This window comes from Thermobia domestica, chromosome 8 (assembly GCF_964235325.1).
Source record: "Thermobia domestica chromosome 8, izTheDome1.hap1.1, whole genome shotgun sequence".
In the NCBI taxonomy this organism is placed as follows: Eukaryota; Metazoa; Arthropoda; class Insecta; order Zygentoma; family Lepismatidae; genus Thermobia; species Thermobia domestica.
Window position 1 is genome coordinate 70,642,844 of NC_137461.1, and position 24,140 is coordinate 70,666,983.

At 35.4% G+C, this 24,140-nt stretch overlaps 2 protein-coding genes across 3 annotated transcripts in view; one reads left to right on the forward strand and one right to left on the reverse strand.

The window, feature by feature from the left end:
- Window positions 1-24,140, forward strand: part of Smr (nuclear receptor corepressor smrter) — a 389,247-nt gene that overhangs the window by 287,773 nt on the left and 77,334 nt on the right. The window lies entirely within an intron of this gene.
- LOC145692982 (uncharacterized) lies at window positions 12,598-14,815 on the reverse strand. Its single transcript, XM_081768608.1, has one exon. The coding sequence runs from the start codon at window positions 14,770-14,772 to the stop codon at window positions 13,291-13,293; it is 1,482 nt and encodes a 493-aa protein (XP_081624734.1). The 5' UTR covers window positions 14,773-14,815; the 3' UTR covers window positions 12,598-13,290.

Below are 24,140 nucleotides of genomic sequence, written 5' to 3' on the forward strand. Positions count from 1 at the left end.
CCTCCCTTTTCTTAGGGAAAAGAAGTGAATGACCTCAGCTGTGTTGCCAATTTATCATTCAGTCATTTGGTCTTGACAAGTGAACATCGTAGTCTATTTAGAATGGCTAACAAAACAGATCACAGCGAAGTCCATGAAATAATTCATTGTGGCAACGATTCCGTTCGGCCGCAGCAACTCGTCTCTCCTCTTTCGAGGGAGGTACGGGAAATCACAGATCGACAGCAGCGCCAGAAGGGGCACACTTGAAATAGAAAGGCTGTAGTGACAATCACGATTCGCTGCAAGAACTTCCGCTGTACTGACAGTGAAACTCGGAAGACCTTTGCGAGAGGTTTCAGCGAGCGAGAGTGGGTAATTGCCGGCGTGAGATAAGTATAAGCATCATCTAATGTGAGTTCCTTTCCACCTAAACAATTTTTCTTAATGTTTATCAGTGTGACATCTGAGAAGGTTGTGGCAGATTTAATCTCTGGCCCATGTCACGTTGAAATGGTGGATTCTCCTGGCCTGCCAATCGACGAATTCCAGGAACACATTACATGACATTTTCGCTGGACGCATTTTGTCGGCAAATGTTTCTCCATGAGCCGCCATTTGGACGGCCATTATATCTGTAGCTGTGGACACTCCGATGATTAAGCCTTTTGCCGACATTTGTTTCATTATTCAGTTGGGAAAAAAAATGCGTAGAAGAGAGACATAAAGTACTTTTCCAAATAACGGTTCACTTAAAACGACGTTTCGCTAGCAGCACCACACTTCGGCACCTCCAAGCTGAGGCAGCACACTGACACATTGATAACGGTACCGGTTTCATGTTTCTAGCTGAACTACACAGGTGACAGCAGCGTTACCAGATCGGTCAAATATGAATCGAACAACCTCCTGTGTCACTTAAAAAAGGAAAGAAAAACATTACCATGAAACACATGAAGAATACTTTCAAAAGGTAAGTGGTAATTTTCTTTTATAGTATCACTAGTTTTTTCTTCTTTCCTGTCAATCGTACTGGACGCTCAACTTGAGTACGGGAAGCGTAACAGAACAAAATTAATTGCTTTCTTACTGTGGTTTGGATTGCTACTAAGTTTTTTTCTTTCCTTGAAGCACTGCCCACTATAACGTCATTTTCGCGTAATATGATGTATACCTCTGTTATGATATGTTTATATTCGAATCTGATAGCTCCGCGAAACCGTATTTGCCCAAAAATAAGCGCGCTCTTAATCCAAATTTCAAATGTGTAACACTAAGGTGAAGGCTAAATTTGCTGCTGGTTTCTAGATGTCGTAATGTTGTATGCTATTTAAAATTCTCATTTTGAACGCACAGTCATGGAAAAATTAATAGTAGCTCTTTGGAATTTTACGCATTTATAAGAATTTCAAAGAAGTTTCTACCTAAATATGCATAAACATACAATGATATATACATATACATCAAATTAAAGGAAATTTTATGTAGAATCCAAATCTACTCACATAAGTTACGTATCTTTACAACAATTGATGATATTCAACAAAATGTGTGGGAAAGGAAACAAATCCGTCATGCTAAATGTTCATTTAATGGATGACTCGATGTTGCTTTCCGTGAGGTCCGCGCTCAATAAGGTAATCCATGTTCCAAGCGAGCAGTATGGTTTCTGCTTTACTTGTTGTGTAGGTTCCCTGGGTTACGTAATTGTGTTGTTCTAGTAGTGTTACTTTTACTGACAAATTTGGAAGTGATATACCGTTTATAAATTACCGTTAATAAATATTGATTTACCGTTTATAAATTATTGATATCTGACATCGACATGGGTAAAACGTGTGACATTACATCACAGAAAGTTACTAAAACATTAAAACAATAATTGAGTATGACAAAACCAATGTTCAATTAGCCCGGATTATGCAACTGCATAAAAGTACAGTGGGTAGGCAGCTGGCCAAGATTCGGGAAGCAGGATGCATAAAAAGCGGAAGAATTGGCAAATGTGGTCGAAAAATATAATTCTCGCCTAGACAGAACAGTGCACTGCGACGGTTGTGTCTTGCAGACAGGTTTGAGTCATCAGCAATTCTTGCTTGGAGGGAAACATGTGGACGTTTGTCCGCGAACAGTGAGAAACAAGTTAAAATCAATGAGTTTGCGTTCACATAGAGCTGTCAGGAAGCCATATCTTACAGCGGAACAACGTAAAAGGCACGTAGATTGGACCAAAACTTACAAGGATTGGACACATAACCAGTGGCGGTAAGTTCTGTTTAGTGATGAGACGAAAATAACCATTTATGACAATAATTCATGCGCTAGAGTTTATCTCATGACTGGTGAAGCACATAATTCTGCGTGTACTGTAAAATCTTCCAGGTACTCTCCCAGTGTAATGATTTGGGATGTTTTTCTTTTAGTGGAATTGGTAAAATTCACATTTGTGGTGGTGTTGTTAATGTACAAACTTATAAACATAGTCTTGAAACGACAATGATACCTACGGGTAGAGATTTATTCAACGGTGGTTCCTTTATTTTTCAAGACTATTCTGCTCCGTGTCATCGCGCTAGAGTTATAAGAGACTATATGCTCTCCTTACATCATGTTACCCAACTTCCTTGGCCTGATAATTCGCCCGACTTAAACCCAAATTGAAAATTTATGGAGTGTTTTGAAGGATAAGGTTCGTGCAAGACATCCTCAGCGAGAGCTAAGTTAATTTAAGCAATAAACGGCGTCAGGCAACACTGCTTTTCAATAGAGACACTACAGAACTTAATAATCTCCATTCCACAATGATACAAAGACGTTATTACTAAGTCTGGACATCTAATCAAGTATTAGCTTGAGCCATAATCAATTGGGTACGGTTTTAATTTCCGTACTTTAACTTCACTTTACAATTGACGTCTTTTTCTGTTGAATATCATCAATTGTTGTAACTTCTGTGAGTAGATTTGGAGATTTGGATTCTATATAAAATTTCCTTTAATTTGATGTGTTTGTGCGTATTTAGGTAGAAACTTCTTTGAAATCCCTATAAATGCGTAAAATTCTAAAGAGTTGCTATTAGTTTTTCCATGACTGTACACACACACACACACACACATATATATATATATATATATATATATATATATATATATATATATATATATATATATAGATATAGATATAGATATATAGATATAGATATAGATATAGATATATAGATAGATATAGATAGATATATATATATAGATAGATATATATATATATATATAGATAGATATATATATATAGATAGATATATATATATAGATAGATATAATTACACCTAGTATATACACCATCTTTTCACGTCACACTCTTATGGAATGTAAATTATTCCCCAAATACTAGATATTTGATACATGGCAAAACAGTTTTTTTTCCTTAACGTAATTAACTACTTTTTTCCTTAAATTTTAAGGATGTGCCCGTATTCTTGACAATTTCATTATGTGTCAATACGATATAATCTTCCATTATGCCGTTCGTTTGTTGTGAACGTTTACTTTCTCAGGAATAGCTTGACTGTTTTTTTTTTTTTTTTTCATTCAGGCTTCCTCATAACATTGCCACTAATTTATGTACAACCCTCGTATAACCATAACCAATTGAGTTTAATCAAGCCATTTTATTGCGCGCCAAGAACTGATTTATACTGCTGGGGATGTCTCTTTGCTGCTTACAATTCCCTATGAAGCACGGTAAGCACTTTCGAAATCTATATAGTAATGGAACGGGATCATATTGTCGCACAATATAAAGTATTTATTTTGTACTGCTAGTGTATTATTCGGAAAATTCGTATCGGCTATTATAATGTAATTGCCCTCTAAAATTATATACCAGTTTGTGAGATGTATGTAATGTTTTAATGAATACTGCTCAAATTTGAACAAAATGATCATTTGGGGAGAAAAAAAAAATCTGAAAACTTTTTTCATAATTATGGTGAGTTGAATCTGTCGTTCTTGTTAACCAACGGTTTGGACCCCGTGGTATAAATAATTGTTTGTATATACCCGATAGTAAATCCATTTTATAACGTAGACTTGTTGGCTCCGATATGTGAAGCAACTTCTGAAAAGTACTTGAAATATATGTATGGAAATATCGGCAGGGGAGCATTTTGAAAAAGTCTGGAATACCACTAGATTAACAGTGTTACGAACCCAAAATAAAGTGGTATTTTTTTAAGTGTCACTACATCAGATTATTACTAAATTTAAATCGACATATTAACGAAAACTTAAAATATCAAATTTACTATTCAGTGTTACAAACTAAGGACGCTACAGTATCACAGACTTACGTGAAACCCAAATTTTGGAGATTTCTACAACAGTGATATCTTAAGTGAAACGAAAGTGTCAATGCACATCGGAAGTGTTTGAGTGTTGTTTACTAATTAATTAGTCTATATGATGTTGGCCATTAGAAACAAATGTAGCTTCCTTAGTTTGTAACACTAGAATAAATGTGGTATTGTAAGTTGTAAGTTAATGTGTACAGGTGGATTTGAATATAGTAATAACATCACTTAGTGCCATAAAAATTACTTTATATTAGGTTGGCATCACTATTTATCTGATGATATTGCAGAGTATGTCAAATAATGTACTCTTGTTGATATTCACTTGTTACAAAATTTCATCTATTCTTGTCAGTTAGTTTAAAAGTTACAAAGGCATTTCAAGATAAATGGTCCACCCTTTATACACTGACCAGCTGAAACATTATGACCAACTATTACTTTTTGAACAGTTTTTGGGTTGATTAAAGAAGCATGCAGCACAACAGAACCGCTCTCAGCAAGGATTTCACTCGATCAGTCAATGTAGCGCTTGTGCGTAAAATGGAAATGCCGGCAATATGTCAGAATTTGTGCGTGTAAATACGGTGCACCATACCTCCAACCACCTACCAAGATCTCGTTTCTTCCATACCAAACATTATCATTTTCCTGCGAGGCAAAGGTGGAGATACAAGATATAAAGTAGGTGGTCACAATGTGTTGGCTGGTCAGTGTAAATGCACTGGAAACCAATTTAAACAATAAACATATCATTGTGTAACTTCCATTAGATAGCCGTGTACACTAAAGTTTAAGTTTTTTTAAAGCTTAAACTTTAAGATTAAAAATGATCGAAATCGCTTGAAACGCTCTTGGAATGTATTCTTCATATCTCTTTCAGTTTCCACTTGAGTTATAGTGCGTCCAGTAAGAGAACGTCTCTGACAGCTCGCAGTGACATTGCCTCTATTCGCGTGTCAAGGTTTTCTTCGGTGCAACTGTAGTGGCAATTTAATTAATGGTATAAGACAGAGTGATCGTGGTTGATAACACTGGTATCAAAGTAGGGACTGCAATGTCCCACCGCATGTGGTAAGAAATGTCAGAGACCATCTCTTGTTGGCCGTGCTATAACGATCGCGAAAACATTTATAAACTTTGCCATGCCACTTTGTTAATTTCTGGCAGAGCCAATAGCCAATAAAATATCTAAAGTTAACTATGGTTGTAATTTCACATTAATAATAAAAAAAAATATTTTGTGCTTCAAAATACATCTAATTTGTAACATATCCCAGTGAAAACGTCCTCAGCATCATACTACGTTATTTGCAGAAATATATCCGGCGCAAGTACTGTTTAGTGAATACTATTAAGTTATGGTTAATAAATCCTTGGTTGGACTAGGCAGAACTCTCTTCCTGGGAATTTGGGGAAAGCATTACTCCCCTTCTCCAATCAGTTCTTCATTGTCATATATGATTATCATCCATCTTTGGTCTATATGCACCATCATTTCGTTGTCAGATTGGGGAGGTTCACACCATTGGTTGGATGTTTAATTTTTCTCTTTCATCACGTAGAGTCGAATGAACTCGGATCTACAATTAGAAGCATTCATAAAGTGGCAATTGTTGAACTATGGACCAAAATTTAAGTAAATTATTAGGACAACACATAATCATAAAATTGTTAAAATAAATAATTATGTTGTTAATATTGTTGGACTTCTTTGAATTTGCTGGTCAATGTCGACTCGACCAACCAGAGAAGAGCAAGTCGATAAGCAATATTCTGTTTCGGCTGAAATAATTGAAGAGAATTCGTTGATTGGATTGGGTCCACTCCATTTGATTTAGCAACTGCAGAAGTCTATTAGCTTCCGAGCAACTAAGTCGAACAAGTATGACAAGGGCTTATGCATTTAGTCCCTTTGTGAAACAGAAGGTGCAAGATTTAATGTATTCTTTACATGTATGTTTCTTGTTGTAGCCACTTTATTGTCCTGGAAAAAATTGGAACGGAACCCTTGCTTTTACGGATACGGACAGTCTATGTTTATCCCCTACCCCAACGTTTGAGTAGCCTCTTCATAATAGACGGGAGTCATTCACAGCTTACATGTATTTAATACAGGAAATAATTTCTACAAATTGGGAAAACGTCTTCAGTTGATCCCGTCAACTAATCCAGCACTTAAAAATAAATTTTCATCAGAAGCCAGTGCCCGGAGGATTACATAACAGAAAACTATTGCAGAATTTTTCCTAAGAAATTCATAACTAGCATGGTTGCTTAGATCTATCTTCAGCATTTAGTAATAATATTGCATATTCTTATTTGGTTACTTCTAGTACAGTCAGTAAGCGAATTAAGGGACTTTTAGAGAGGCATAACGTGTACGTCAGAAGAAAATATAATGATCACACAACCATTATATCCCGCAGTACACATCCATATTAACCTATTCTCTAGGGACACTTTTTTTTTTTTTTTTTAATACTACAGAAGAGGATTTTCCCACCATTACTCCAGCAATCCAAACACAGAATACAATGTTTGGATATTAGCCTATGTTTACTTTTATAACCAATGCACTTATTATATACTTCATACAATTACCACATAAGCTTGAGTAATCTAAATTTGTGTGACTTCTCTATGTAACGGGCACCTCTTATTTACGGACAAATAACCATGTTCTTTGGTGTCCATTATTGAGAGATTTCATTTTACCATAAAGATTACGTGAGGCAGAGAGAGTATAATTATGGTAAAAGGATATTGGCATAGATTTGTGACACACAAAAATAGAGTAGGAATTAGATTGCTGGGCTTTCGGCATCTATAAGCATGTTAGCCCGTTACATATGAGGAATTTTGTGAGGTAGTATTCCGGCATTTGCCTGGCGTGAATGAGGAGAACCAAGGAAAATCTCATCCAGGATATGTGGCCAGAAAAAGCTTTTTACACTTTTTTCGACCGAATGTCCTCAACGGGAATCGAATCCGAGACTGCTCGAGCCAAAGGCGAGAGTATTAGCGACTACGTTACGCAGGGCCACGTGGCACACAAAAGGAGTGCTAACTTGAAAATAAGAATAACTTGAAAAGCATGAGTACTAAAATAGACTTTAAATCTAGGTAAAATGTAGCGGAAGATAACATCCTAAAAAGAACGTTGTAATTACAAGTAGCCTTAATTAATAAATAATAATAATGATACAAATTTTTAAAAGGACGGAACAGGTAATACTAAGAAATCCGACAACACCAATAAAAGCGAGAATATACTTAGTAAAAAATGGCATCATCTTCCAAAATTATGAGCAAGTGGAAAAGTAGAACAACTGAATAATTTCCGGTATGTAAGTATTTATTTTAGATGCAAGAAAAGATATATCTATACAGAAGTCGGTTGATAGAAGTGAGTAATAAGTTGATTGGAAACAGAGGAAGGCAGACGCAGAAAGGAAGACACATAGTATTGTGTCAAAACAAGATAGCATCGATAGTCTGCAACAGTTTCTCAAACTTTTTTTTTTTTATTTATTTATTGAGTGGGGATTACTTGTTTGTATTGGAATATTCTCTCACCAAAGCACTCATGTCTTGTTCGAAAGCAAATTTATTTATAATGTTTCGTGCATACTTATTTTCTTAAATATTACTAATTAAAATTACCTTAATTTGTGATTGGTATTAATAGAAGGAAATAATTAGTTTTTTTTTTTTTTTTAAATGTAAAACAAGAAGCGTAATGAAATCTAATATCCCAAAACTCGAAGTATGACGTGACATGTGATCACGACTTATTTCTCAGTTCTGAACATTTGAGAAAATCTTACCACTGGAATTCTTTTAAGTTCCAAGACTTTTTTTAAACAATATTTTCGAAAGAAATGGCACAAAGTGTATTTACGGAAGCTTTTTTTTTTTTGTAAAACTTTAGTGATTTAACAGACAATCAGTAATATGAAAAATTTTGAAAATGAACCAGATAGTACCTACAAAATTCTATTAGGCTATATAAACGGCGCACCCAAATATTTGGTCTAAGAGACGGCGTGGAATTTTATTTGTTAAAAGTTCATAAATACTATTTGGCTCATGTTCTAGGTTGATATTCTTCATTATTCTTTCAGTTATTCATTATTTTGTCATACAAATAAGTGGTGATCTTAATTAAGAGTTTTAGCATCAAAATTTTCATTATCCAATAATTTTAATTCAGTGTTGAGACATATTAGGCTTCCAAAGAGATTGTAGTCGATTCATATTATTATAATCATTTTAATTTTTAGAATATCTAAAAAATACACACAAAATGTGGCAAATAGTAGTGTATCTCTTCACGAATAATATACCAGAGTTTTCTCTCTCCCCGCTGGTGTTGTGATTAGCACGGATCCCGTTGGTGCATTTGATGGAAAGATATTAACATTTAAACATAGTACGGTGGTTCGGATTTTACCTTAAACTTTAGGTCTACGTTACGCATAGCCTCAGTGCTAAAATGTACGCTAACAAACAAACAAAAGAATGTTGTCCATGAGAAATGTCTCGTCTCGAAAATGAGATGTAAGTCGAGACGAATTAGAAATATGACAATTCTCGTCTTCTTTTCGAGAATAGACGAGTTAGTATTACATAGTTCATAGTATAAAATCTATAAGTGAATAACGTGATTGTGCAAGCACAACAAAAAATATTTATGAACGTTTAATGATGCATAATTCATTATACAACATAGCATACCACAATAATAAACATGGTATAAATGGTATTTATGGACCTCTCATGACGCGAAAGGATTCTGGAAACGTCTAGACTAAATTAAGAAAACTAGTCAAGCCATATATATATTGTACATAAAACAAAACAAGAAAACCTTTTTTATCGTCACGTAGGCAACACTACAAAGGTATTATTTTTGTAAATATATAATAAATATATAAAAGATACGGATGATCTGTTTTGGTGATCTTGGAGACAGTAAAGGTTTCTAAAATTTCGAAAATTCGTAAGCAATCCGAGAATAGTGTTTAAATTTCTCTGCGTATTTATGTCTAGTACTTACACAATGCTCTTTTGTGCAATTGTATTTGAAACATATTTAAGTATACTCGATTAGCAAAATACGAACCATTGGTTGGGTGTGGTTGTGGGCTCTATTCGCAGTGGGAATGTAGAAGTATTTTTAAGTTGACTTATCATTTTTAGGGGATTTACTTGAATTGAATCAACTGGTAGCGAACTCCTAAAGTGCTAGAACCTCTACTCCCTCTGAAGAAAAAGGTGATATCCAGTATGATGAACATGTCTTTTAACTAAAAGCTGTTTGGCCGAACTTACAGGATCAGAAGTTTTACTTTAGCTCTCTCTTTTTGTAATATTCCTCCATCGCCAAGTAATGTCTTCAAATTAATGTTAATGCCATATTTGGTGGCGAATTATTTAACGAGTTTTTAGTACTTATGTCACCTTTTCTTTTCTTTCTTTTCTTTTAGCCCATTTATTTATATAGCGAATTATTTTTTTTCTAAAGTAAACTGGAATTTTAATAATGTGATTTTATTGATTTCTTTTGCAAGTCTAGCTAAATGACTCGTGTTTTTTCAAGATAAATTAGCATTACATATATACATATAAATTTGCTTATACCCTATTAAGTATTAAGATTGTATATAATAAAAAAAATAATTTTCATGAAGTAAGGGACATTTACATAGATTTGAAGAAGTCAGTAAAATAAAATCATTAAAATTTCAGATTATTTAACAGAGAACAATATATATATATATATATATATATATATATAAATCAGTGGGCTAAAATCAAAGATGGCACGTCGTGTTGTAAATACTACAATATAGAACTTACAAATATAACAATAACGTGCTGATTGACGTACTGTGTTGTAAATACTAATGTAGAGGAATTGTAAGTTCTTACTTTTTTTTTTAAGTGTGAAAAATGTGTGGGAGACTATATTCGTACACTCTTAAGAAGCTAAAACTGTTACTTTAAAAGGAAGTATGTGAACTTCAATAATAATAATAATAATAATAAATTATTTCAACGCAAGAAAAACGTAACTATTTCTTTTGAGTATATGTGTTCTATTTAAAACAAATTATTGGTAGAAAGTAGAAAGAGAAACAAGTAGAAGGAGAAAAATTGTAATTTTTGAGCAAGTTTCTGTAAAAAATAATGATAAAACAAAGTATAAGAGAACTTTAAATCAAGTACGACGCCCTTCTGAGTAGGTTTCAGTTTGTTGAGTTGATTTTGAGTTTTAACGTCCCTTTAGGTGTAACAGCTTTTTTCAGGCCAGCCTTCCTGAGTGAGGTTTCCCTGGATTTTCCTCACTCGCACCATGTAAATGCCGGGATGATACCTCACATAAATAGTCCCAGGTCGCTTCCTTCCGTCATCCTTCATACATGACGGGATAACATGGTCATAGATGCCGAAAGCTCAGAAATGTGATTTCTAATAGTAATCCTCATATATTTTAAAATTCGGATAGGGCATGTGTACACCCCCACATATTTTCGTTTCATTTTTGTTCATAAGTGATCGGATAAATAATGTGTGAGAGATCTGTTAATTTCGATAACTATATTTATAATGCTACTGATTAAAAAAAAAAAAAAAAAAAACTTTAGGTTGCATAGAATGTGTTGATCATTTTACAGATTATGACCGAAGCAAAGGGTTATAGTGTTCTGGCTTAGGTGTCGGTAGGTTTAGTGTTCGAACTCTCAATCTTCAGGAGAGGATTTCATAAATATTTTGTCAGCTACACAAAACTGATGCATCTTAAGAATGCGTGCTACTTTAAAAATGTAGGTGGATGTTTAATGAAACTGAATGTTCATGAAAGAATTAGTGGAATGAGAATGTGGGAGAACTAGGAGAATACTCACGAATACGATGTTATCAATCACAAATTCGCATGGTCTAGAATCGAACCAGGGGCCCCGTGCATCAGATGAGCACTCTTTCACTGAACCACCTGTCGCTGCTGCTTTTAAATATATTTTCTTTCTTTCGTCATTCTCCCAATATAAAACGAAACTATAGCAATTGTAGTTGGAACGTCATTGATAAAGGCAGAGGTAAACGTCGAGTAACGATCTCTCTTCGCAATCGGGAGGCCCCTATTCCGAGTTCCTAACTGACTTAATCCAGGTTTTGTCTTAATTGCACCGAATGAATTCTTTAATGTTCCGTAAAATACAGGTCATATCGACTCATTACAAACATTTCTTTTTACATATGTCATTAATTGGCACGTTTTTCGTTTTTCTTTTTTTTTTTTTTTACTGGAGTTGTGTTAAAAATGTGTGTATCTGTCAATAGTTCTACGTGTTTGTGCAATATTTTGCAAAACTGTTACGGAAAGTACATATAAAAGAACATGAAAGCACATATGAACATTCACAGCTTTCGTACGAATTTGTAAAAGCAATAGAGCTACTATAGTATGTATATTATTCTACATATGGTTGGTTAATTTTACTTTGCCAGGCTTAGAAACTGATGCTATTAATGCTCGAAACCCTAGTTCTATTCCCATTTGTCTTGATGCCAAATATGTTTTTTCAAAGTGGATTAGGGTCTATGCGACCCCATCAAATTTTGTTACAAAGAAAAAAGTAAAGTAGAGCTTTTTTTTTTTTACTATATGCTTTTAAGTACGAAGTAAATTTAAATTGATTTAATAATAATAATAATAATTCGTTGATACGATTAATTTTTGTGTAATTGTAAGTTATAGAATATCGACATGTAATTAAGGCATATTTGAATTAATGTTACCTCGAAGTCATTTTCCAAAGTAGGTTTTGTTCTAAATAGCATTTTCATTACACGCAAATATTAAGTACCTTCAGGATATTAGTTATTTCTTTTTACGTATGATCGACACGCTTCTTTCAATTGCCAAATGAAAGTCACAGTCAAAGTAATAAGATAAAAGAGCAGTTGGGTTACATAGTTATTGCTTGCGTGCGTGTTGTGTGTGTGTGTGTGGGGGATACATTCTATTAATGAGGTAAACAAAGAAAGAGAGGAATAATAATAATAATAAAACTTTCCATGATCAATAATGGCCGTATACTACTAAATTAATGATATTTTGTGCCAGTTATTCACTCTCACTTTACTTTAGGTGGTTTTTGTAATTTACTTTATGCATTCAGAAGGTTAAGAGACAGGAAGAGAACGAATTTTCAATATGGAGATTAGATAGAGTGATAGGAATATTCTAAGTGTCGTAATATTGTCAGAAAACATGGTGCGAAATGAGTAATGATTCTTGTCTTGACTACATAAAATTTTCATGCAATCAATGAGAACATTGGAACAAACAACAATCGTAATTACAGCGAAGAGTTACCTTTTTTCTTTTCTTTGTTTTTTATTGCACTACACGTAATTGGCGAAACAAAAGGTTGGTGTCGAACAGAAAAAATTCCCTCAGCACAAATATCGTTAACACACTTTTTCTGTATTGATTCAAATAATTTCGAAAGCTTTACAATATTTTTAATTTTTCTCACTTCATTCCTTCATTATCGTAACTATAAGTTAAAATTTGTCACTTTTAACCACTATATAATTTTTACAATTGACCGTAAAACCTAATCACAATAAACAGAAAAAAAATATAATTCGTCACTTTCTGTTATTAATATGAAACTTTTTTAAAAAAAACTTCAAGTCAGGAAAAGAAGCCACTCACAACAGAGGAAAAAGGAATTACCAATAAAATTTTTGAAAAATGATCACACACAAACTATTACACATAATACAAGATTGTTCAGTTGTTAGAATCACCAGAAAGAAAGTTTTCACTACAGTTTTTTCGAAGTATTTTGTGTGGTTTTGAAAGGAAGAATGTTCGTCTGTACACACATTATTTCTCTTTTTTTTAAAAAAAAAAAAAATCAAACTCTGATGAATGTGTATATATATTATTCTTGAACTGAGTCTTCTCCGTCGGTTTCGTTGGCATGACATAGTTTACGATGCTTGTGTACAAAATAATAACTGGGAAACTTTGAGCCGCACGTTTTACACGGATAATATTGCACATTCATATCGAGTAATTTGACTTCCTTCACTATTTCGGCTTTTAATTTGTCCGCTAACTTCACCAAGTCGAGTGTTACTGGATTAATATGGCGTCGTGTATGCTTTTGATAACAATAATGGCTCTTGAAAGTATGATTACAATAAAGACACTTGTATATAGGATCACTGTTAGTTCCATTTCCAGAACTCCCACTACCACCACTCGAATTGATGCTACTGGATGTTGTTGGATTTGTAGGGGGGCTTTGGCTGTCACTGTCGGATTGTTCTTCTGCTGAAGATTTTCCTCCGCTAATCAGGCCTGGTCCCATGGTTTTTGGTGCTATTGATGGCAAGTGTTGTTGTTGATGGTAATCATCTTCGGCCGCATCCGCTATTGGAGGCGATTTGCTGCCGAAGTCGCTAGGTCTGTTAGTTTCAGATTTGTTCCCGGAATCTGTGAAAAGGTCATCCAATGTTAGACCATAATTGTCGTTGAGGACACGATGGAAGCGAACAGGTCCATCGCAGCAGGCGACGTCAATAATTACTTTCTTGTTGGTTCCAACACTTTCGGATGAATTCTGGCGCTTTCCTTGACGAATTCTTTCGGATCGATCAGAAGTTAGCGAAGAGCATGGAGACGTTGAGGGAGTGTGGGTAGTGAACTGAGGAGCTGTTGACGTGGAGGGAATGGGAATGGGAGAATGTCGTGATGGTCCAGGCGATGACCGAATACATTCTTCTTCTGGTGGGTGATCAGGTGTGGAAGGGGACTTTCGGGGTTTGTTTTCTTCTTGATATTCTGTCGTGGTAGTCGCTCCCCCTGATGAATTTCCAACAGCTCGAAAAGGGCTTTTTCCTGCAACAGCGGTTGGCAGAAGTTTATGCAGGGGAAAAGTTTCACTGGGTGCTCTTCGTGCGTAAGACGGCCAAGGAGGGAATCCGAACAACATAGGAAACATTTTTCTGCTTGGAATAGGTTTCACCAACATTGGACGTTCTTCTGCACAAAACGATGCCATTGCTGTTCTTCGTTGTTGATGATGGACAAGGAAGGCTCGACAGAAGTCCAGTGCTCGTGGCATGTGAAGAAGATGTGCTCCCAACAAGACGGCATAAATGTTATCGGGACTCAAATCTAAGAATCCGGAATACATGAAAGAAAGAAGCGGAGCAAATGCTTCAGCACTAACGTTAGGTACGGTAATCGAAGTAAGAGCTGGATCCGGTGCCAATAATGCCTTAAGGTATCCACTGTGTGCTGATATGACGCTTTTATGCGCCGCGAAATTCCGACCGCCGACATTAACAACGATATCGGTCGGCGAGACGTCTCTTAGCCAAGCACGGAGGATCTCGGGGCGGTACAGCGAGTACATCCCAACCACGTGCGCCGGTGGTAGCGCCGATCACTAACTGGTGCTCTGAGGCGACGCCTCCTCCTCTCTACCAGCTTGTTGCTCATTGGCTGTAATCTTCTGAATATATTGGTCGCTGATTGGACGATAGGCGGGTCTTAGTTAAACACAGATCTCGGAATAGCAGTTGCTACGGCAAAGAAAACAACTGACATTTATGTATGTATCCTGAGGTTTTGACAGAAGTCGAAATTGAATCATTAAAAAGAAAGAAAAAATCATATGTGGGCTTTTTTGCACAATGTTTGATAGTAGGAGGTGAACATATACTTAATATACGTGCATATAGAGAAAGAAAGAACTATTAAATGGAATTAGATTCATGTAGTAGATTCTATTAGGTGATTTACAGCTTACTATTTCCCCTGCATGAGTTATGGAGAAACGATCAAAAAAAAAAAATATTATTTTCTATACACGCTTTTTTTTTCCCCCGCCCAGATTCCGTCTCATAGAGATAAAGATGTTTTAATGCTTTACCTTCATCTTGTAACAGTCAGAAATTTTGAAAGTGCTTTTTTAAAATTAATAGTTGGTTTTTGCTATTAAGTGTTTCGATATTTAGTGCAAGAAAGGTCACTGGTTCGATCGCAAGTCATGTGAATTTATTACAAGCAACATCCTGTCAGCTGGTTTTCTGGTAATCCCCCCCCTTTCCTTACACTATCTTCAGATCAGCAGATCATCTATGATTATTCACTTTCATTGATCATCCGTCCTCTTTACCGTGTAGAACATAGTATAAGGGGGCTCTGATTAGATCGCCGACGGCTACGCGAGTTCGTGGTGGACAGTTCGTATCAGTTGTTTTTTTGTCGTCTCCCCCAGTTCTCATTCCAGTAATTATTTCTAATTGTTTATTCTTCCGTTTCCTTTAACCATGGGGCATAAAATTAGAAATTTATTTAATTTCAAGTGACTTCTAAAGATTTCATTTCATTTTATGAATTATTTTGATTTGTTAAATTTGACATTGGGCCAGCAAGCGCACTTAGTACCCAATAACAGAGAACTCAAATTACACCCATGTTAAATCAGTTTGGCGCTCGATAATGTGGTGTATAATGATAAGAAATCTGATTTTGCTTAATTTCCAAAATGAGGAGTTCAGTTGTGTGTAAAGTCAATTCTAAATTGAGAGGTGCGGTAGCTCAGTGGTAGAGAGTTTACGTCCGGTGCTTGGGGTCCCTGGTTCGATCCCAGCTCGCGCCGTGTGGACTTTGTGGTGCACAAACACCGTGCTCGTGGGTTTTCTCGGGATTCTTCCGTTTCCTCCCACTTTCTTCATTCCACCATTTCATTCATTTCTCATCATCGCCGTCTCCTTTAGCCTAACCGGCATAACCGTGGGACGTAAAACTCAAAGATTTCATTTAATTTCAATTCTAAATTGAAAACTTTCTCGGGCATTTTTTTTTTCGGAATTTTTCCGAATTGGTTGCGATAAAAGTTCTCCCAGCATGACATGATCTCGAAACACGATGCTGAAATTCACGGTCGTTTCAGTCGAATTCTTGTTTATTCTGTTGTTGAATATATTATTATTTGTGCTATTATATGAAAGTTTTAAACTATTAATTTTACACGAAGATGGTACGAATCAACACAAAAATATGGAAAATGTTAAATGTATTTACAATGTTTGATATCTGTTAGAAAATACTTATTCGTATTTGAAACAGTAGACCTACTTTCTCGAATAAAAACACAGCGAATGACACACAATATTTAATGTGTGCCCTTATGTAAAATTGGGACAGAAATTATTAGAAAACTTAAATTAGCAGTTCAACAAGAAGACTAGTACAACTACTCATTTTACCCAAATAGTTCATTACATTAGTGAAAACCGCAACAATATATCACGTAGTCTAAAATGTAGTTAGGCTTTTGCGCATGAGTTAGCATTAGAGTCCATCAGTCGCAGCGGGTCCGACCTAACGTAATTTGACAGTTGATAGTTAAAGCTAGTGGATGTGCAAAAGTGTTGGAATTCTTAGAATTAGACGTTGAATGAACTTTCCGCAAAACTGCGCTACATTTTACAATTTCATTTCGATAAAGGTGCAAATTGTCTAAAGCAGCCTTCGTCAACTCTTTGCTGCTGTGGCGTAATATACTCCTTCCGTTGAGACAGAAATTTTCCTGGACTCATTTATTTACAAACTTATGAGAGAAATGAATGTTCTTGAATGGTTAATTTGGTTTCTTTCTTTCTCAGTAACTACATGCAAATGTTCATATAGTTCTTGAGTACTTTTGATATATGTTGTCTATTTTGGCTGTTTTGTATGCCTATTTATTTATTTATTAATTTTTGTCTTTGTTTTATTAATTTTTGCGCCTGTGTTTCCTGTTTTAAGTGCTTAAAATTCCACAAGCTACTAACAAAAAAATTGTAAAGAGTCACGATTGTTCATAGATAGAACGACTATATCTGGTACCAAAAGTCGGATATTTGATCTCAGGTCATGGTGAGTTCGTTGCGGACGACATTGAAAGATTCAAGTATGGGGGCGGAGAGGAATACGTTCATATATGGAAGGTTAGAATTGGAGAAATAAACGATCGGACATCATCCATATTCTGGGGAAAAATTGTGATTTCGTGAAGGATAAGAATCAAACTTTCAGTCGAACATGTAGAAGTTTGAGAAATGAAAAGTTTACTTCCTACAATGGTTTCTGAAATGCTACAGAGGAGAGATGGTTAATTAAAGTGAATGATTGTGAAATTAAATTTTTGTACTCCCATCAGGAATCGAACCCAGGATTAGGGATGCGCACGAGACGAGTCGAGACAGAATTTTCCTGGCAAAATTCGAGTCGAGACATCACTTTTACAGCATATTTTCGAGACGAGACAGTCTCAGATCTTGTCTCGTGCGCATCCCTACCCAGGATCTTGTGTATCAAAGAGACATGCGCTAACCACCAGACCAGCAATGAGATGTTGTAGAAAATCGAGACTAACATGCAAATAAAATTTTCCGTGGATTAGAATGTTAGCTTTAGACCGTTCGAACTCGTATACTCTTTGACCAGATTTCGTATCTTTACTAATTTAGGTTAGTACTAAATTACCATGGTTAGGTATATACCATGATTAGATCCACGATTGTTGGGGGAGCTTGTTTACTTCTGAGACCTTGTAGTATTTCAGACATTGAACTTTCTCGCTTATCATGCACCTTGAACATGATTTTTTCGACACAGTGCTACGCCTGTTTGAGTATTTACAATAAATAACATTCATAATACAAATAACGGTATATTTCCGATTTTCTCCTCCCTCGAAAGTATTGACATCGTTGAGATAAGTGAGAAGAAAATGATTGATCAGTAGCATTCTCTGTGGATGAGTGGTTAAGTTCATCGCTTCAAAACAGAGTTCTTGGTGTTAAACCCGTCTTCTAAAGCTATGATTTTTTTTTTAATTCTTCATTTTCCCAATATTAAAATCATCTTATGCAATCATCTCATGCTTCAAAAGGAATTCTACACCTTGATTGACAACTGCGGGTATGATTCTCACAGATTTGAAACAGAAACTTCCTTATGCTTCAGAAAATCGCTATTTTCCTCATAGTATATATGCTGTCCGATCATTTGTTTCTCCAATTCTAAATTGGCATAGAGGGGCCGCGGTGGCTCAGTGGTAGAGCGTTTACCTCTGGTGCATGGGGTCTCGCGTTCAAACCCTGCTCCTGCCAAGTAAATTTTGTGGTGGACAAACACAGTTTGCGTGGGTTTTCTCGGGGATCTCCCGTTTCCTCCCACTTTCTTCATTCCACCATTTCATTCATTTCTCATAATCACCGTCTCCTTTAGCCTAACCGGCATAACCGTGGGACGTAAAACTCAGATTTCATTTCATTTTTTCTAAATTGGCATATGAATATATCCCTCTCTGTCTGTCTCTCAGTGTCGTCCGTCACAAACTCACATCGCCTGGGATCAAACCTCCGACTCTTGAAACGAGATGTAAGCGCTCTACCAATGGGCCATTGTGACACCCTATAGGTTCGTTGTTAGTAGGCTGCGGATGTTTAGGCACTTCAAACACAAATACAAAAATTAGAAGAAAAAACGTATTTCCAAAATGCTCTTCCCAGTGAGTACCAATCACAGACAAAGTGGATGATATTCTGGCAAAAGATGAACAAGAGCTGCGTGAGTGTTAAATTATTGGAGAAAGCTGGCTAAAAATAGCCTGTTACCCGGTGGTTATATGCAACTCGTTTTACTTGGGTGAATTTCAATTGCGGCATATTTTAGGATTTTTTTTCTGGCATTGCAGGAATTATTTGATTTTGTTAAAATAATTGATTAATTAGAAAGATATAAACTTTCCTTGGAAATTGCTTATTCTAATTAGCGAAAACCATATCAAAAGTGACCAACTGTCCTTGATGTAACCGCGTACGGCCATACGTACTTAAATGCGCCGCTGTTCTCCATTTGTTCGCAATGCATTACATGTGAAATAATTCTGATTATATTATTATTTGTTTAATTTTATCAGTTGATTGTTTAAAACTTTTCGTTTGATATTGTATTTAGTGTTAAATAATGTAGGGAACAAGTTGTGTAGCCTGTATCTCAAGATATTTTGAGCAGATAAACAAATGAAATATAAACTTCAATGATTGATTGCGGTTTTCATCCAGAAAGCTAAGTGTGGTGAATTAGTAAAATTGCAGAAATAAACAAAGGACTATAACAGAACAAATTATACTTTAAACGGAGTAAATAAGTAATATATGTACTCTGAGGTTAATTTGGGTAATTAGATTTCCAGAGTTGGTAGAATACGAGGGATTTTGCAACGCCGGAGCAACACTAAAATTAGAAGAGAAAGTATAGTTTTTGTAACCAGCAAGTTAACATGAAAACTATGCTGCTGTAAAGAGTTTTAGATTAGGAGACTCCCACATCCCTCTGCCACTAAAACTACGAAATTACGAACTATCAACAATAACAGTTAAATAATTAAATTAACTTTTATCAAAGTTACAAGTTTACAATCCGATAAGTACATGTAGTATTTCAGGTTATTTCCAATTAAATTTTTTATAGACTATATGCAGGTAAAAAAAAAATGTACCCGGAACTGATATATGAAGGTACTTGGAAGTTATGTACAGGGCCGTCGCGAGGGCGGGGCGACCAGGATGATCGCCTCGGGCGCCGCGACCAGAGGGGGCACCAGAACGACAAATCAACAAAATTCAAGTTATGATCTTTACACTGCATGTTTTGCAAGAACGTATTGTTAACATCGTCCTGCAAAACAGACATTAACAAAACGTTTACATTTTGATTTTGAACATAAATTATAATTGTAGGGTGGCTTTCTTTACAGATTGAATTGTAGTAAATACAAATAATTACAAACGTCACCTGAAAATGTTACTTTAGTACTTCAACACTATGATAAATTTACTGAAAAATTTATGTGTTAATCTTAAGGAAAGAAGAGTTTATTTTGTTGGTTTTTAGGGAAAGTCAGAAAATTACTGCTTTTTGAAATCATTTACACATTGAACTTTAACATTTGTATGGATATTTGTATTCTATGCTATTACTATGTTGATGAGTGTAAAGTTCAAAATAAGCAAGAATAGCACTTTATTTCAATAATTTAAAACCATGTTTTCATTAACTTTTGTGTGTTAACTATAAAAGCCATTGACTTTTAAAAAATTGACATAATATCAACTACTTTATCTTACATTATGATCTTACATTCCATAATTAAATCTAGAAATACAGAATAAACTCTGGTTGTTTTTCATAGCACACTGGTGAGGGGGGGTGCCTGGGGATTTTCGCTCCGGGCGCTTATAACCCACGCGACGGCCCTGTTTATGTATAAAGGATTTTATGTTTATTATCTGATAAGAACATGTCTGATATGTCGTATGTCAATTCGTTAGGGTGGAATTTGGTTTATTTTGAAAGAAAATAGTTCTCTGCTGGCGGTGTTGCCGCTACGGTCGATTTCTGTAAAAAGAAGAAAATAATTAATTAGTGTAAGATTTATTAAAAGAAAATAAGAGCATTAAATTATTACTTCGATAATAAAATACGGATAGTAATATCATAGAACAAATGAAGATGAAAGTAAATGACAAGAGAGTATAAATATTATAAAATAATGATTAAAATAATTAATTTATATAAAAATGATTAGTACGTAACTCTGTGTGTGGGATACCATCTACGGCTAGACATCCTGAAAGGTTAAACAAAATAATTCTGATTATAAGACATATGAAACACACACATGTAACGTAAACTGAATTACGCTACTGTAATCTGAGGTCCAAAGTCAGGCAAGTGCACTACTGTAAATAATGGAAACTGTTTTGATACACAATAACAAGAACCTTGGTTTTGGTTGAAAAAAACGAGGGTTAAGTTTAGAGTTGCCCCTCCGTTTTTTTTTTTTTTTTTTTTTATAAAAATCAGGAAAATTTACAGGAGAAATCGGGTAAGAAATGATGATTTGGAGTTGAGTTGATTTTGAGGTCCCTTTCAGCAGCGAGACTATATGAGACGGGATCTACTGATTAACGTGGAATCCGAACCACATGAGCTTCCACCGGGAATCGAACCCGGGTCTCCCACACCAAAGGCGCGTACGCTAACCGCTTAGCCACGAAGGAGCTAATAATGATTAGTACGAGTTCTTATGTGATGTTTTGGGTGTGTAAATTTGGCAGTAAAGTTATGTTTAATACGAGAAAAGATATGTAGAAGTCGTTACTATTTGCAAGACGCATAAGGTTTCGATGATTCGGCAGCATGGTAGTCGTATAGGATGGCGAATCGGTGCGTTGAATGTGATATTTCCGCATTACAGAATTATATGAGCAATGAAGAGAATCTATGTGCATAGGTGTCGCAAGTCCAGAAATCTAAATCGTAAGTCCTAAATTTTTATGAGAACCACGGATTACTGAATTTAAGTGATAAGTGAAGTTTCTATGAGAACCTGTTCGAATCAGTGTTCTAGTCTTACTAAAGTCTTACCGGGTAATCTAACCTAGTCGAAACTAACCAAACAATTTTTAATGTTTTAACTGCTTTTAGGTAGGTTTGAAACTGAAGAGACACCTCTAGACTTAAGCCAAAACCGAAATTAAGCAAACAGAAAGAAACTCTCAGTTAAATTTATGTATGTAATTTAATGCATGTACAAGGTTCTTTTATACTTCGTGAGTAAGCTATGTTTGTAACTAGTGTTTCACTGCATGTATTCGCTATTGTTTCCCTGTTTCCTGTATTTTCATAATGGCTGGGAAACAGGATTATAAATATCAAACGTTCTGGATTAATCAGAATATATTCCTGACAACTTTGTTTCATGATCATTGTCTAGTATTTACAGGTGTAATTTTGGTAAGAATGTTACGTTACGCGAGGCTTTACATTGGATACTCATTTTGCGTTGTGAGCCATTCTTTTCTTTTATATTAACTCGTGTCATCGCGAATCTAGAACTTTTCTCAAGTTTTAGGAAAATGGGGTGGCGTATTCACTGGACCACGAATGCTCAGTTCTTCATGGATGAAGATCGATCTTCAATCCTGATATCGTTGCGCGTACTTGCGACAGCGGCAGCAGAAGTTGTTTGATTTGTGATTGGTTTGCAAGGGTAATGAATTCAGAAACAACATTGACGCGCGACTGCATCTCATAATTAGGACATACGACATTGGCCCGAAAGTAAGGGGCAGGGAAGGTCAAACAAAACCATTTATTTAAATCAGTTTAAAAAAAAAAAAAAAATGAACTTACTGTAGTTTCTGCTAAAAGTTATACAACCAACAATACACGATGTATGAATGGTTGCATACGCGTCAGGGGTGTGTTCATTGCATTTATGATTTGCAGGTTGATTATTACAGTGTTATCAGTGTCAATAAAGCCATGTTTAAATTGTTACCCATAAAACATACTCAGGATTATTTGAAGAATCCTAGGAAGAGGGAGGGTATGTTAAATACAACTGCCTAACTACTGTTATTGAAATTGCATGTTTGTAGGCAATACTGAAAAAAGAAATCTTTTAGTCAACAAATCATGTGAGAGGAGATCCAGTATGTTAGTACACTTTGTGTCAAACTTTTACTTTTTAAGTATTATTTTGCTTATCTATCAGTCCTTTCTCTAATGAGTAATGTAAAATATAGTCTGCATGTAGAGCGACAAATAACACACAGAATCTCAAGATTTTAAATTTACCTATTTCCCTACAGAAGACGAATCAGAGGCTATTCAAGCGTGAATTACAGCTTCTCATAAGTCATGATGATATACAATTACACGAAGTAATGAAGAAGTGACAGTGTCAACACTACGTTTATTTACCCTTCACGGAGATTGCACCATTAATTCATTTATTTGAGAATACAATACAGTAGAATGCGTACACTTGAAAGAGTTAATTTTAACAAATTCACTTCTTTATTGGTTATGGTATACCGTGTATTAAAATATTTTTATACACTATTCTGTACTTTGAAAACTATTTAACAAAGACAAAAAAAAAAAAAAAAAAAGATAACCGCACCATTTTAAAGGGCCTGTGACATCCGTAAGGTGTCTGGGCCACAACAACCGATTTTGATGAAACTTGGTAGACTAATAGGTCACTTTGCAAAACTAATGTAACTAGCAGGAATTTGTCGAAAAAGCTGTAGTTTCTGAGATACAGTCGATTCATTAAAGACGACATTTGTCGTGATATCTTGGGAACTGCTCCACGGAAAACAAGCAAACTTTGCAAGCCATAGTAGATACATGATAGCTTTAAAACGAATTGTCTGCACCTGCACTTAATGCGCAAATAATTGTTCGCATGCGCATATCTCGAAAATGTGAAGACTGCGATATATTTTTCTCTTGCTCAGTTTGAACTACATGACAAGTATAACATAATGCAAGAAAAAAAGTGAGCGTTTTCAAGCAGTTGAGGTGAGATGATGTTCGGGTGGTCTGCCCCCGGACACCCGCCTCTAGGTACGCACACTGTCTGGCTTCTCAGTCTTACATTTCTATTACAACTGTGTAGAAGTCATATAGTTAATGTTAATAGTCGCCATATTCGGGGTGTAGTGATATCAAGTACTGTAAGTCATCAATGTTACACAACAGTAACACTGTTAAGAAAGCGTATGGATACACTATCAGGCCTGTGGTCGCGGTCTGTTGGAACACACAAGTGTGATGCAGGCATCTATGGTTCAAAGAAAAGTGCCAAAATCATAGGCCATAGAGTTACCCATATATATACCAGGGGCGTCATTTAGGGGGGCATGG